The sequence below is a fragment of the Pristiophorus japonicus genome, chromosome 12, assembly GCF_044704955.1.
Source record: "Pristiophorus japonicus isolate sPriJap1 chromosome 12, sPriJap1.hap1, whole genome shotgun sequence".
NCBI lineage: Eukaryota > Metazoa > Chordata > Chondrichthyes > Pristiophoridae > Pristiophorus > Pristiophorus japonicus.
In genome coordinates this window covers 20,996,206-21,013,287 of record NC_091988.1, presented here as the reverse complement: position 1 = coordinate 21,013,287, position 17,082 = coordinate 20,996,206, and the positions used below count along the sequence as shown (strand labels likewise).

Here is a 17,082-nt window from a genome sequence, read left to right as displayed (position 1 = left end):
CCTCCACATTATTACAATTGCTCCTTGCATTGAGACATAGAGCCTTCAGGCTTGTTTTTTTAAAACTCTTTGTCCTTTTAGAATTATGTTGTAATGTGGCCCTTTTTGATTTTTGCCTTCGATTTCTCTGCCCTCCACTTTTCCTTATTTCCTTTCTACCTTTTGCTTCTGCCCCCATTTTACTTCCATCTGTCTCAGTGCATAGATTCCCGTCCCCCTGCTATATTAGTTTAAACCCTCCCGGTCTGCTAGGCCCTGTCTGCTGTCTCAGGTGGATGTAAGAGATCCCATGGCACTATTTCAAAGAAGAGCAGGGGAGTTATCCCCGGTGTCCCGGTCAATATTTATCCCTCAATCAACATAACAAAAACAGCTTATCTGGTCATTATCTTATTGCTGTTTGTGGGAGCTTGCTGTGCGCAAATTGGCTGCTGCGTTTCCTACACTACAACAGTGACTACACTTCAAAAATACTTCATTGTCTGTGAAGCGCTTTGGGACGTCCGGTGGTCATGAAAGGCACCATATAAATGCAAGTCTTTATTTCTTTCTACTTTAAAAAAAATAACTATTTTAAACAACAGATAATAGAACTGTATTAAAATGTATGTTTACAGATTACTACCATCAATTACTATGTCCCATTGTCAACTCTAGTGCTACCAACTCTTGGTGAAGTCGGGGGCGGGGGGGTGAGGAAATAGGTTTCAGTTTTGTCAGTAATTCAGTTATTCATGTTTGGTTAGAAACCCAGTCTGAACCTGCAAAACCTCAATCAAATACTGGACCTGATGAGTATTTGTGCTCAGCTTTTAGTCAGGAGGATAGAGGGAAAGCTGACCATGGAGGTAATCCTTTATTTAATGCCCATGTAAACTTCTGAACAATATGAATTGCATCCTTGGTGATGTACAGTGAGTGGAATGGACCAGCCCAGGAACATTTTCAGGATGAAGTAAACAACTAATTAGTAAAGGACTGCTGCACATTATTTATTGTAGTGGCACAGGACCAGAATCAGTGTGCTTTCCACAGTACAAGAATACAATACGGCATTCAAATTAAGACTTTACTCTACATAGAAATTCATATTTTAATTTATATGAACCGCTCAATTGGAAATTAATTCCTTGCATATTTCCATACGTGATGTAGCTGTGTTCTGTTAACTAACTAACCTGTCACCATATTTGGTATCAAAGCACTAATACCTGCTTTTGACACCGCTGTAGTATTAGTGAAACCATGTTCATTTGGTGAACTATTAGCCCTTTCAAAACTACCGATTGAAAATTGCCAGAAATGACTCTGGAAAATCAATATAAACAGGAGTGATTGCTTATAGTGCTCCAAACAGACAACATTCAAAAAAAACATAAAAGCCATACTTGAGAGACAATAATGCCAGAGTAAGCTTTGAGAGAAGTTGAAGACAGGAGACTGAAGTCACCAGTGACATTAATAGGCACCTTGAGTCTCGTCGCCGAGAGCATGCAGAAACCAAGCGCAGGCAGCAGAAAGAGCATGCGGCAAACCAGTCCTACCCACCCCTTCCCTCAACGACTATCTGTCCCACCTGTGACAGGGACTGTGATTCTCGTATTGGACTGTACAGTCACCTAAGAACTCATGTTGAGTGGAAGCAAGTCTTCCTCGATTCTGAGGGACTGCCGATGATGATGATGATGATGATAGACAAAGGCTGTGCGGGGAGATGGTCCCATGGAAAATAAATCATTCTGGCCATTGCGGTTAGCCCTGGTGTTTAGAAGATAATTATTTAAGCATAAAAGGTTTACCTTCATATGTTCCAACTTCCAGAAGAGTCCCACTTTCCTCAAGGTCAAAGAACTCCTTTACTGTGAGAAAGTTGTAGTCAACACCAGGAGCCTCCCCGTCTCGCGGTGGCCGAGTTGTGCCTTGAGGGGAAAAAATACAAAATGCTCATCTCCTTAACAAGAAATGTCAAATATTTTTCCTTAGGAAAATTTTTGGTTGCATTTTGCCCTTTATCCGGATTTACATATGCTTCTTCTTTGCCCACCTGACCCAAGACCTCACAGCAGAATAACTTCCTTGACATGTTTGAGGAACTGACATCTCAAGTGGACTGTGGAACTATTCTATCCATCTCATATCTGAAGATTTCCCACTGCTGATCTTTCCTCCTGTTTGCCATCTTTTATGCCCAATTACATTGGGCCAGATCCCTTCTTACCTTACCGCATTTTGTATCTTTCTAGTCTAGCACCCTTATCGTTGAATCTTTTTTGTGCCTTGCTGCTTCCACATTAAACGTTACTAAGTTGTAATCACTATTTCCTAATTGCCCTACTATTCTCATCAGTTGTGTGTTCCACTTCAATTCCCAGAACTAAATCAAACAATGCTTCTTTTCTGGAAAGGCTAGAAATATACTCATCCAGGAATCAATCTTGGTTCCAAAATGCATTCTCCATTTTGACTACATAGAATATCTTTATCCCAGTTCATTTGGGGATAGTTAAAATCATGCAATATTATTACCCAGTTGTTCTTCGATATCTCTCTGAACTGCCTTACAAATCTCCCCCTCTATCTTAAATCCACTGCTTGGTAGCCTGTAATATACTGAGAATATTATTTCCATTTCTGTTCCTTAACTCCACCTATATAGATAATATCTCAACACAACTCCAAAAACATACTTTTGCAGCACCTCATTGGGACATACAATAATTCAGTCTTGAAACATTAAAGCACCAGATGACAGTACTCTGAAACTGCAATAATGATCAGCTATTGCAAATTGATTTCTGCAAAAACTACTCTAAGAAACAGCAGATTTCCAATCTCGGGGCAGCATCATCAGGCTGCTTTTTTCTATAGAAAGCCTGCACAAAGCGGCTCTTCAATTATAATGTGACTTCTAGTAGAAGGCTTCTGTATGTCAGGCATTGTGCTGGATTTCTGATATTTAATTGAATATAGACTCTGTTATAATGTATAGAATGCTTGGCCCTAGCTGTCTGCTCGATATGAAGGTGAGGTCAATACAATTAAATCTGATGTTCTGAGTTTAAAAAAAAATCAAACTATGAGCATTTTTTTTTTTATAAATGTTTTGTACATATAGATTTATATTGTGAAACTATATAAAAAAAACAATTTTATTTCCAAAAGTCCAGGTTCTGTGTTTAGATTTACTCCACAAAAAATTCTTCAGATGTCTGTAAACTAATAACTGTTCAAGTAGTCAATTTGAACAGAATATTCTTGAAAGGTAAAATACAGTTTCCATGGGGCGGGGGGGGGGGGGGGAGAAAAAAAAACAGGAACTGAAAGCCAGCTCGAGCAGATTATCAAATGACTGCACGGTGTAATTTGCAGCGAGATTTATTTGGAGAGAAGAGCAACAAGCACTGGAACTCACAGCTGTTCCAGGGTTCACTTCCGTTGTTCAAAGTTATCGTTAGCAGCACAGTTCTTGAATTTAATTGAGCATTATATATCACAGAAAAACTGCAAGAAATGTTGCAACAGTGGCGCCCTGGTTTGTTGTGGAGACCACATGGTTTATATTGGACAGGTGTGTCGATAGCAACCAGAACAGAAAAACAATTCTGCCTGTGCAGTTCTTTTAAAATTGCACCTTAATGGATGGGGAAGCATCCATGCCAGTGGGTGTAAAACCACTTCATCATAGGCGGTCCCTCGAAACGAGGATGAGTTTCAATGAAGGACCCGAACTACATCCTCAAGAGTGGAAGATGCCTGTGTGTGGATTTTTTTCACGTCTGGTGGCTGTTGCACACCAGCCACCACACGGGCTTGACAGAGCTAGGTCTTGGTCCAGTGGCAAGGATTAACCAAGACGACTGGAGACCAGCAAAACCACGAGGCTCGCCTGTCAACACTAGCACGATAATACGACCTGTCCGTCTCTGTCGACAAGGTCCTCAATATTTCTGTCACCATCAGTGCTACAGAAACTTCTTTTTTGGGGAGGGTGCAGACTGTCAGGAGGTAAGGCATGCCACCTTGTTTATTTTTCCTTGCTGTTGTGATAGCAGGACTGCTGCTGGCAAAGTAAATGAACTGTAAGTAAGTCATGGCATGCCACCTTGTGACAGGACTGATCACTGATAGCATGCTTTCCAAAGAAAGGTGCCAAAGTTACTTAAATTGCCAGTTTCACACTTCGCTAGAGCTGACTCCAAGACACTGGAAGCATTTCTTGCTGACTTTTCTGAAACTCCACTCCTAATGACTGAACCTGTTCTGTTACGCTGCATATGCCAGTGATGTCAGTGGTTAGTTCTTGCTCTAATGGATCTGGAGCTGGAAGGTTTTGCAATGAAAGGTAAACCCACCTAATTTCGATGTTTTGATATTATTTTGAGCAGCTGGACTGTAGATTAGCCATTTTATTCCCCTAGGACCTCACATGTTGGAGCTGAATAAAAGCAGCATTGAAAGTAAAAACTTTCAATTTACTTTTTTCCAATTACAATTTTCAGCATTTGCCACTGCGCCAAATCAATTGCCATGGCTATAAACCAGCAATACTAAACTGTAGCTTCATTCCATTCGACAGAAAATAAAGGGACCTCGCTAAGTCACAAAGCTATAATTCTGCGCTATGTTGTTGAAGGTTCTGGCCACCATTTTAGAGATAAGTCTCAACATTCCAATACACTTATTGTATGGGAATGCAATTTTTATAATAAATTATTCAATTACCTAGTTTCAGTGTCAGCTGTAGCTCAGTGGGTCGCACTCTCGCCACTGAGTCAGAAGGCTGTGGGTTCAAGTCCCACTCCAGGATCACATAAATCTAGGCTGACACTCCAGTGCAGTGCTGCACGTTCAGAGGTGCTGTCTTTCAGATGAGACATTAAACCGAGGTCCTGTCTGTCCTCTCAGGTGGACGTAAAAGATCCCATAGCACTATTTCAAAGAAGAGCAGGGGAGATATCTCCGGTGTCCTGGCCAATATTTATCCCTCAATCAACATAACAAAGTCAGATTATCTGGTCATTACCTTGTTGCTGTTTGAGAGAGCTTGCTGTGCACAAATTGGCTGCCGCGTTTCCTACATTACAACAGTACTACATTTCAAAATGACTTCATTGGGTGCAAAGCGCTTTGGAATGTCCAGTGGTTGTGAAAGGCACTATATAAATGCAAGCCTTTCTTCTTTCTTTTCAATTTCAACTGAAGATGCGTGGGAAATGGCCCCATGAACTTTTGTACTTGAACATCAGATTTCAGAAGCAATGATCTTGTTTTTAGGGTTTTGCACCCTAAACATTCCAACACTTCTGTCCATCATCTCAGGTTGTTTGGAGGTCAGGTATAGTGTAAAGCACCATAGTTAGGCTATCAGGCCTGACACGAATTATCTGTTGCCATGGAAGTAAGATTAGGCTGTGGAGCAGGGGAACGGAAGGAAAGATGCAGAGTCATGAAGATGCAGCGTCCCTGAATAGGCAAGGAGCCACAGTGACAGGTCAGGCAATTGAGCAGCACTGCCCCTTTGTTTGTGTTTAAGTGCCTGCCACACTTCTGAGTAACAGAAAAAGAAAACATAAGAAAGATCATTTTTACCTCCACTGATTGAGTTTATCTTGACTTTAAAATCATTTTTTTTTATCTTGACTTTAAAATAATTTTTTTTTTTAAAAGAGTGCACTGAGATAGATATAACTGAAGCATAGATGCTGCAATAATGGAGGCGAGAAGTGGCACAAATGTTTTGGAAAGTATTGTCCAAAAAAACAAACTATTAAATATGTGTCCAGTCATGTACATTTCTGATGGGTATTGCCTGTGGAGATGAACTCCCAAAGCAACCACCACATCATGCTACTTCCAGTTTTTAAACTGTTAAGACTGCTTTGTGTCTGGGGAGGGAAAAAGCCAGACATAGAACAAAGAAATAATCCCAAGTACCCTTGCTGAACATAACAGCAGGGAGGCCAAAGCGGAGTGCAGGCTCTCTCTGCGCGTGCCTACTGTAGCCAAGCTCGATGCCCTGGAATGTGCAGGTCACCCTCGAGAAAGGCAGCCTCGCATCTGACCAATTGTTGAGTTGCAACATTCAATGGAGCTGAAAAGAAAGGCACATCTACCCTCATGTCGAAGGACGATAAGCTTACAACTAGACACACGCCTGACAGATGGCATTTCGCGTGGTTTTCATAAACCATCTGCGAATTCAACAGTGACACTAACCCACACGTAAATGCATTCAGGTCAGTCATACAAACATCTACATCAGGTGAAAATTTACAAGATATCTATCCATTTTTTTTTTGTTATTGTAACAAATGTTACAATAGATGTATAGGACTACAGTGAAAGTGAAGGGAAATGAGATTTTACTCTATTACTCCAGTGGGAGAGGTAGCTCTGAAACAATGGACCAAATGGTCTCCTATATAGAAGTTTTTAAGATTCTGTTCAGCAACACTTTAGATATCACCTTTTAAAGAGGGTATGAAACATAAATTAATTCTTTGCTTCCTGTGACACAGCAGAATTGGAGAGAATTGTTCAATTAAATATATATCTGGTACCATTGTTTTTTTAATGCGGTATGAGAAGCAATCTTGGCAACTGGCCAGGTTACAATTATCCCATTTCTCCAAATGTATTTCATCCATCATCCCCTGGCTGAGGGTGCAGACGAGGAATCTGCCCCTTGTCTCTGCCGCTCTCAAGCCAGCTATCAGTACATTCCCGGAGAGCAACCTGCCTTTATTTGCCTTCAGCGTTTTCCCATTTTCCTTTTCAAATGTGCCTTGCCTCCCTCCCCAATTTTGCTTCAATGGCAACTTGCGCCAGATTCCTAAACACCTGGAAGGTGAAGTCTTGCTGCCTTTCTTAGTCAGGGAATAAAGTGTGTGTATACCTAATGTGTGTGTATGTGTGAGGGGGGGGGGGGGGGGCGGGTGGGGAGAGCAGGTGGTTTTATAATTTTATGATGCAATGCCACTGTTGACTGTGATTTGGAGTTTGCATGTCAAAATACTGCCTCATTTCACCACCATTTTAGAAATTTTACACATGCATTTTTTTGCACATCTGCAAAGAAATCAAAAACCATATACCATGCAATTAATTGTCTTTCTAATCTCTTTTCCACAGAACACTTCCCTTCTAAGATAGCAGTTACTTGGTAGAATCAAATAGGATCCAATTGATTTTAGCGATGTACTGAACTTAAACTATGACAGGGATTAACTGAAAACATTTTTTGCAAAGTCATACAGATTGATAAACCACAACTAAGCCAGCTTGTTCCCTGTACAACTTCTATCTCAAAGGTGATTTCTCCTACTTTGTCAGATTGATGTCAATGGCAAGAGTCCCTTGGAAGCAAGGCCACAAAGTAAATGAATGAAGTCACCATCATAGGATGCACCAAACTGTCCCTGAGATGGGTTTCTAAGGGTGCTTCTGACAGCTAGGTGTGACTGGCAGAACTTGCACTGACTAGGTCGGATCACTTAACTGGGAATACGTCAATGCTTCTAAAATTGCTGACTTTCTCCAGTCATTATGGAAAGACTGAGCTGAAAGAATCTGTCCCAGAATGTGAACAGAGCAGATACAGCAGTATGGAAACGGAGTTATATTGTGGAACCACATCCACTTACATAGAAACATAGAAAATAGGTGCAGGAGTAGGCCATTTGGCCCTTCTAGCCTGCACCACCATTCAATGAGTTCATGGCTGAACATGCAACTTCAGTAAGTACCCCCTTCCTGCTTTCTCGCCATACCCCTTGATCCCCCTAGTAGTAAGGACTTCATCTAACTACCTTTTGAATATATTTAGTGAATTGGCCTCAACAACTTTCTGTGATAGAGAATTCCACAGGTTCACCACTCTCTGGGTGAAGAAGTTTCTCCTCATCTCGGTCCTAAATGGCTTACCCCTTATATCCTTAGACTGTGACCCCTGGTTCTGGACTTCCCCAACATTGGGAACATTCTTCCTGCATCTAACCTGTCTAAACCCGTCAGAATTGTAAACGTTTCTATGAGGTCTCCTCTCATTCTTCTGAACTCCAGTGAATACAAGCCCAATACACTTACCATAGTCATGAAGTTATTATATTGTATCTTTATGAATATTACATAGGGTATACAGCACAGAAACAATCCATTCGGCCCAAACAGTCCATGACGGCAATTATGCTCACTCAAGCCTCCTCCCATCCATCCTTATCTAGCTCATCAGCATAACCCTCTATTCCCTTCTTCCTCATATGTTTATCTAGCTTCCCCTTAAATGTATCTATACTATTCGCTTCCTTTGGTAGCGTGATCCACACTCTCTGGGTAAAGATGTTTCTGCTGAATTCCCTATTTGATTTCTTGGTGACTATCTTATATTGATGGCCTCTAGAAACACTATGGGCTCAAATTTGGCCCACCCATTTTTTCGACGCACTTACCGGAGATGCGCCGCTTTTCTCCGTTGATAAGTGCGCCAAAAAAAAATAAATCGCTCCCCACTTTGACCACTGTCCGGCCTCTCCTCTGTCTTCACGCAGCGTGGCCAGTCGAGTCGGGGGCGGAGCCAGCATCCTACACTGAAAACAGTGCCGGGACGTTTGCACATACGCAGTGGAGTGTCTGCGCATGTGCAGTAGTTCCTCGCCACCAGCCTCGGTGTACGCGCTGTGTGTGTGGGACTCTTTGCCCGCCCCTAGCTCTGGCCGAGTGGCATTCTGGTGCGATCAACCTCGGGGTTTGAAATTTTGTGCACTGTGGCTATTTTTGAACTTTCTTAATGGCTTGTCATTTTCCTGGACTTTTGGATATTTTGAAAAAATTATGTAAATATGTTTTGTCTCTTGTGAATCGTGGTGACCATTTGTCAAGCCTATTTACCTGGTGCCATTGTGAAAGAAGGACATAAGTGACGGAGGAACACAGAGAATATCTTAATTATTGAAGTAGACTTTATTTAGATAATATGGGGTTCAATTTTGGCCCAGTATAATCATTGCAAACAAATAGTTGTTTAAATTAGTTGTGAGATTAGGGCAATTTAATTCAAATATCTTTTACTTCTTTTATTTTTGTAGTTTAAGCTTCCATGAATGCTTCTGTTGTATAGTAAATTAACTTTGCGAAGTTTGTCATATGATGTCCTGTATAGCTGTTTGATCCTATTCACATTCTTTAATCAAGTCATTAAGTTCTGCTGGCCTCCGATGTGCCTACCGGCGCTGATTTCTTAACTCTCCGCAAGGGTTTTCTGAAGTGGCCACATATGCTGGCCTAAGTTGATTTGGAGTAACTATTAGCTGGCCAAAGTGGCCTAAATGGCCAAAACTGGCATAGATGGCTGGTAACGCCTCCTTTTGAGAAAAACTAAACTAAAAAAATCGTAACTAACTCACTTACACTGGCGCAAACTGAATGTGCAAAATGGGGATTTTTAAGATACCCCAAAAACACAAGTTGTTCCAAAAGAAAGGGAGCAACTCCTGGCTAATTTTGAGCCCTATGTGTCTACACTATCAAAACCGTTCATAATTTTAAAAAGCTCTTTTCAGTAACCCCTCAGTATTCTCTTTTTCAAGGGAAACGAGACCCAGCCTTTCCTGCTAGGTATGATCTCACAGTTCTGGTATCATCCTTGTAAATCTCAATATCCTTTTTATAATATGGTGACCAGAATTGCAAAATGTGGTCTAACCAATGTTCGATACAAGTTTGGCATAACATTTCTATTTTTCAATTCTATCCCTCTAGAAATAAACCTTAGTGCTTGGTTTGCTTGTGTTATGGCTTTATTGACCTGCGTCACAACTTTCAGTGATTTTCTCCCCTTCGCTCCTCTACCCCATACTTATCTATGCTGACATTAATTTGCCAATTATATGCTCATTCTTCAAGTTTATGAATGTTGTCTTGTAATTTGTTGCTGTCCTCCTCAGTGTTGACTATCCCTCACAATTTGGTGTCATCACCAAATTTAGAAATTGTTTTTTTGATTCCAAAGTCTAAATCGTTAACATAAATTGTGAACAGTGGTCCCAGCACTGATCCTTGTGGAACATCACTTCCCACCTTCTGCCACTCGGAATAGCTACCTTTTACCCCTACTCTCTGCATTCTGTCTTTCAGTCAGCCAGCTAGCCAACCTGATAATGTTTTACAATTTAAAATAAAATCTTTCTATTACATGGTGCAAAGCTGGGCCCAGAAAAATGATAGACCTAGATGGACACCAAAGAGAAGAGAAAACAGCAGCACTACTTAATTAAGTGGGCCACTTTCCTTTTACATTCTTACCTTTATGGATTTGCATCTTGTGGAGGCTGCCACTCCAATCTGCACTGTACCATTCATTTGCATTTTAAGCTCACCTGAATAGTTTTTGCGACAATATGCGACTGTGCAGATATATAACAAGCAGAAGTAAACAAAATATTAGTCAGCACTGAAACAAATGGCATATGGGTTAGATCCGCCTTTAATTTGAGAGTGCAGAACTTGACTCCAGTTGAATGACAGAAATGTATAACTAGATGACAGCTGCAGGTTAGCTTGTACTGTGACAAAATGGCAGCCTATGTGATGAAGAACATGTTCAATGTCGTCATACCCGACATCTTACATAATCAATTCAGAACCAATTCACAATCAAGCTGAACTCGGCATGAAAGCAGCAATTACAAGAAATGCCCAGAGATTACAGCACTGGGATTTTTTGGGGGCAGATTTCCTGCCACAATCTAACAGCACGCGGCCTGGGAGAGCATGAGAGAGGACAACCTAAGCGACTGGCCCTGGTGGTTGGCAACTTCAGAAATTAAGACATCTGACGCCTTACTAGAGGACTACTCCACAGCAGGACTGACTTCAGCATACAAAAGACTCTTGTGGTTTTAAATAGGCACAGGGCGTCGTTTAAATGTCCATATGGTGATTAATATTCTGTCTATTGTACATGTTCTAATAATACCAAAAGTGTGATTTTCTGGCACTTTTTCTCACAATTTTGTATGGCACGAACTACAAAGGGAAAACTAAGCAGCTATATGAATAAGACCAGATGTGAATGTATATATACATACATACATACACACACACACACACACGCCAGTATTTTATCTTAGTGCTATACTGAATTAGTGCTTCCATTACAATGATAAAGGATAAACTTTTAGCAGAAAGACTGAAGGTCTCTTTATATAAGAACATAAGAATTAGGAGCAGGAGCAGGTCATACGGCCCCTCAAACCTGCTCAGTCCTTCAATAAGATCATCGTTCATCTTCGACCTCTACTTCCCTTTCCCAGCCGATCTCCATATCCCTTGATTTACTCATTTTCTAATCGGTTTAACATAATTGCTAGCCAGAATTCAAAATGGTTATTTGGACTTTATTTTAAAGCTTCCACACATAACCATAAAATTGAACTCTGCGCTCATGTGAATGGTTGGGAAGAGGGTCAATCAAATTCTGCCAACCTGAGTTCTTGACGGTTTTGGTCAGATTTGAATTATTTTCTAAAGTTAAATGAAAGATTTAATTACAACATACAGCTGCAAACCTAAAAGATGTGGCTTTTTCACAAGATCACAAAATAGATACAAATTAAGAAGCGCCATCAACTTGTGCAAGAAAAATCTCATCCCTCTATCACAGAACAGATCTGTGTCAAATGTGTCTTGAGCTCCTGCTTCACACAACTGTATTTAAAAGTCCATTCCATGTTGATCCCACTGTGTGTCAAGTTTGCTGTATATTACTTTGAACCTGTACATTCTCTCTGTCCCAATAACATGCTTCAATATGGAGTAATATTCCAGATTTACCCTTTATATACCTTTTGCTATCCTACACACCTCTCTGATGTCCTATTCCCATTGCTTCCTTTCAAGGCTGAATAGCTGAAGTTTCTTCAGCCCCTAAGATCTCTGAAAATACCTCAGGAAAAGCCATGAATGAGCTGCTACAAAGTGCAGGATGATTTATCCAGGCTGACATAAAGACAGAAACTGTGCACCTTTGAGATTTGGGACAATCAGACTGGATGGTCACAGGTTGTGGCTTTGACGACCTCTTTCATTTAAATTCAACTACATTTTGGGAATAAAGACTTCGAAATACATTGGAAGACATGTTTCTCAGGCTTAAAACTTGATTTTGAATAATGTTTGGGTTCTTACAGGATCACCGATGCATACGAACAAAATCTGACAAAAATGGCATTTTACTTTTGGAATATTAGTGTGCGTGTTTTTTTAAAAGGAGGCACCTTTCAGAGGCTGATTATTCTTCTCGCCAGGTGTGAGTGGGTGCACTTAATCTGATTCCTACAAACACAAGAACATGACTGTCAAAGTCAAATGAAGTTTGGCTAAATTGGTCTCTGTAGGAAGCACTTGAGTGCTGTTGGTTGTTTATTTTGTGGTTAAGTTAGGGGCCTGTTCAAGATGAAGGTCTGGTGCAGTATTTTGAACAGAAAACAGCACAAGTGCTTGTTTTAAATTGTTTCTCGGCTCTCTCCCGTCTGGCCCAGGATCTCAGCCTTCCCTGTGTTTTCCAAGCCACCTCCACCATTTTCTGACACAGAGATCAGCTGGGGTTAAATCCAACATCTGCTAAAACAAGATAGCGAAGGCAATGACTATCTGCATTGTACAAATGGAGGTCATGTTTAGACTGCCAGCTGAATAATGCAAATTTAAATAGAAGTCAAAATGCAGATTTGAATTCCACAATATCTGCATGGTAAAATACAATTTTCTCTCCGGAGTAGGCAAATCCATGCAAAATACTCACCCTAAGTTTAGCACAGCCAAAATCCATGCAATTTCAATAGTACCCAATATCTCTGCTATCTTGTGCAAGAAACTCATTTTCAACTACTGCGGCAAGCATTCTCAGTTACATCCCTCGCAAACATGGGAAATCAGCCACCAACCCCAAGGTGGCGAACAGACCACGCTGGCGAACAGCGAGCTGCAACATCTCGCCACTTTTAATTCGTTGGCTGTGCTGCGCGTGACCTGCTGCGGCCAGTTGTAGACTGGGGGGCTTCAACAATTTAGCGTGCTGCACTGAGTGTAGCATCATTAGAACATAAGAAATAGGAGCAGGAGTAGGCCATACGGCCCCTCGAGCCTGCTCCGCCGTTTAATACGGTCATGGCTGATCCGATCATGGACTTAGGTCCACCTTCGTGCCCGCCCCCCCATAACCCCTGATCGGTTAAGAAACTGTCTATCTCAGTCTTAAATTTATTCAATGTCCCAGCTTCCACAGCTCTCTGAGGCAGCGAATTTCACAGATTCACAACCCTCTGAGAAAAGAAATTTCTCATCTCAGTTTTAAATGGGCGACCCCTTATTCTAAGATTATGCCCTCTAATTCTAGTCTCCCCCATCAGTGGAAACATCCTCTCTGCATCCACCTTGTCAAGCCCCCTCATAATCTTATGTTTCATTAAGATCATCTCTCAATCTTCTGAATTCCAATGAGCAGAGGCCCAACCTACTCAACCTCTCCTCATAAGTCAACCCCCTCATCCCTGGAATCAACCTAGTGAACCTTCTCTGAACTGCCTCCAATGCAAGTATATCATGGAGTGAGGAATGCAAGGTGACATCTTGTGAGGGGCAGAGGGCAGCACTTTATTAGAGGCACGAAGCTACCTTTTAAGAAGACAGCGACCTATATTTTGAAAGATGTGCATTTATATAGTGCCTTTTACAACTACCATACTTCTCAAAGCGCTTTACTTCCCTGCTCTTCTTCGAAATAGTGCCATGTGATCTTTTACGTCCACCTGAGAGAGCAGACGGGGCCTCGGTTTAACGTCTCATCCGAAAGACGGCACCTCTGACAGTGCAGTGCTCCTTGGATGTCAGCCTAGATCTGTGCGCTCCAGTTCCTGGAGTGGGACTTGAACCCACAACCTTCTGACTCAGAAGCGAGAGTGCAACCCACTGAGCCACAGCTGACACACGGAAGCACAAAGCATGGTTGAGTGACGAGTGAAACCAAGAGAGGAAGAAGTAAACAAAATGGTCAGAAAAACATAGCTACTTCAGTGCTATAAATATGGGGAAAAAATCAACGCTTCAAAATATGAAAAAAAAATGTTGCTGTGTTGGAGAATTGTTACCGTTATATGATTCAGGCTGTTCATTCTGCAAGACTTAGTCCTAATAATGCACTGAGGGGTTTCAGGTTCAGAACAAGTAATCCAAAATAAGCATCTTTTAATGGAATGACATTCTACAGAGCGTTGAAACTTTGAGATGTCAACTGTTTTTTTCTTTAATTGGATTCCTTTTGGGGTGGGGGGAAACTGGAGTTGAGGTGAAACTTTCGGTACAGTAAATATTTAATAAAATACGAGGAATAGACAGCTGTGGTCCTATCCCAGTCTGATGGAATTACACTGAGAAACTCTCCTTCAACGAGAGGCAAGGGAAGACGAAAACGAAAACATGGTGAAATTAAACAAGATGTACCATGCGAGTTGTTGGTACTGCGCTGAAGTCTCTCAACAATGGAGTCCGAGGCCCCGGGTGTGAAATGTGATTGTTTTAAATGCTCTGTAGAGTTAAGACTCACTCTTGCTGTCACTCTGTCAAGATTGTAATCCAAAAGGGTATAAAAAATTGTCGGTTACAATTTCTGGATCTTAAGCTTTGAAAAATCACCCAGCCCAGCAAGCAGCTGTTCGGAGAATCCTTACTTTCAAGCAGACTTTGTTGATTTCTGTCTTTAAAATGTTGTGACTTGGAGACAAAAGCACAGAAAATTATGAAATAATGGCACATTTTATTGTTTAAATAAAATAGTATTTTCAGAATCAGCAGTACACATCACATTTGTCGGCTGAATGTTCATCTTGGCTCGTGGGTGAACTTCGAGTTGTGTGAAGTGTTCCCCTGTGAAGGGATGTTTTACTGTGTTAAAGGTGCTAGATAAATTAAAGTTGTTGTTGCTGCGACTATTCAGAGAACAGGAACAGGAGTAAACCATTCAGCCCCTCAAGCCTGTTCAGCCATTCAATTAGATCATGGTTGATCTGTATCTCCATTTACCAGCCTTGGTTCCGTAACCCATAATACCCTTGCCTGACAAAAACCTATCAATCTCAGTTTTGAAATTTTCAATTGACCTAACCTCAACAGCTCTTTGGGGGAGAGAATTCCAGATTCCACTACCCTTTGTGTGAAGAAGTGCTTCATAACATCATCACAAGAAGAGCCTAGCTCTAATTTGAGGTGATAGCCCCTTGTTCTGGACTCTCCCACTAGAGGAAATAGTTTGTCTCTATCTACCATATCAAATCCTTTAATCATGTTAAACACCTCAATTAGATCACCCTTTAATCCATGCTCAAGGGAATACAAGTCTCGTCTATGCAACTGGATCTGGAACTCTTTGTCTTGTTGCCTCGGCGAAAGGGAAAAAACAAGGATAAGGTTTCCCTGGGTGGAGCTAAACGTTCCCCTTTTGAGATTCTAAAGCATCTAGTGTAGCAGTTTCACCGCACACCTCATATTAGTTTTGGAGGAGGGGGGGGGGGAAAGAAAGAGTTATTGGTGGAGATAAAGTTCCACATTTTCCTCATCTACTTGGTCACTGTGAAACATCCTTTTCCTGTGCGTAAATGCTAAATCCAGAGTGTCCTGAAAATTTTGATTAACAATGAAACCTTATAGCAGGCAGGTGTCACCTCCAAAAATAAATCACTTTACAAGGAGAGTTCAATTGATATTTGTCGTATTACTTTTGTGATACCGACGTGTCTTTCCTTGTTTTGATTTATAGCAGCAACTAGGGGCTGATCCCTGGTATTTGAAGCATTTCATGAAACACGAGAGCAATCAACACTCCACTTTGGGCAAGGTGGGCCTTCTCCCTTCAGTCGAGGTGCAAGTATATATGGCTTTGTGATCAATGCATAGACTGATGCACCAAACATTATCCTAGCAATACATGCTATCTAATCAGAAAGAACAAAAAAAAAGGAACAAAAAGCATAGAAGGAAAGAAAGAAGGATTTATTTATATAGTGCCTTATAATAATTCTCAAAAAATCTTAAAGCATTTCACATGCAGTGAACAACCAGGGCAGCCATTTTGTAGACAGTAAGATCCCATAAAACAGCAATGCGATTAATGATCTGTTAAGCGGTTTCTGGTAGTCATTGATGGAGAAATGCTAATCATGATACCTGCTCTTCTTCTAATACTGCCATGGAACATTTAATGTTCACTGAACTACCAAGTAGTCAGACAGAATCTTGGTTAAACATTTTGTCTGATGGAGAGTACCTCAGACGATGCATAATAACACACTGGACTAACAGACGAGTTTATGCACTCAAATTCTGGAGTGAAAATCCAACACACTGCACAAAACCTGATTAGATTATCAAACTTTCAGAGAACAAACAGTCATTCCTCATGTGTCCAACATTTAATGAGATCATGAAAATACCTGTCCAACATGATATGGCTTCCCTTCTACTTCCCGCATCACTAAACCGCATTATGAGTTTAGCAGAGTGCTATTAACCTTTGGACAGCCTGAAGTGCTATGTCCCAAATGTCAGGAATTTTAAATTGCAAGTGTATTAACTTCATTTTTATATGTAAAATTTGTATCTGCATTTCACTGAAGAATTAGCTTAACCTGATTATAGATTTCAATGGGAAGCCCACATTTAAAATCTCCTCACGTTGAAGGTTAACAATTTGTGCCTATAAATTAGACCTGCAATTGATCACTCAATAGTTCAATTATATTGCCCACAATTCCTATGGCACTTTTCTCGCCCTCCGCCACTGAGAAAGATCTTCTACAATGAACAAAATAAGTCTGTGTCTGGTGTATAATTTCCCTTAAAGAAAAACATTTGGAAACCTGAATGCTGTTATTAGGTAACAATGAGCCACATCAACAGGTGATCGCTGCACTTTCCCCATTCATAATCTGAAAGGAACTTCCTATTAACTGCAGACAACCCATGTCCCTCAATAGCCTTTCTCAATGCACCACTTCAAATGTTAGTTCTGTAAGTAAGATTGTTCGTAAACAT

The 17,082-nt window shown here is 40.9% G+C and overlaps 1 protein-coding gene across 6 annotated transcripts in view; it reads right to left on the bottom strand.

The window, feature by feature from the left end:
* magi1b (membrane associated guanylate kinase, WW and PDZ domain containing 1b) overlaps nucleotides 1–17,082 on the bottom strand; it is a 500,813-nt gene that overhangs the window by 117,137 nt on the left and 366,594 nt on the right. For all 6 annotated transcript variants that reach the window (XM_070895208.1, XM_070895210.1, XM_070895209.1 and 3 more), the window contains exon 3: nucleotides 1,800–1,919. In XM_070895208.1, coding sequence (XP_070751309.1) covers nucleotides 1,800–1,919 — 120 coding nt within the window. The remainder of the gene's footprint in view (nucleotides 1–1,799; nucleotides 1,920–17,082) is intronic.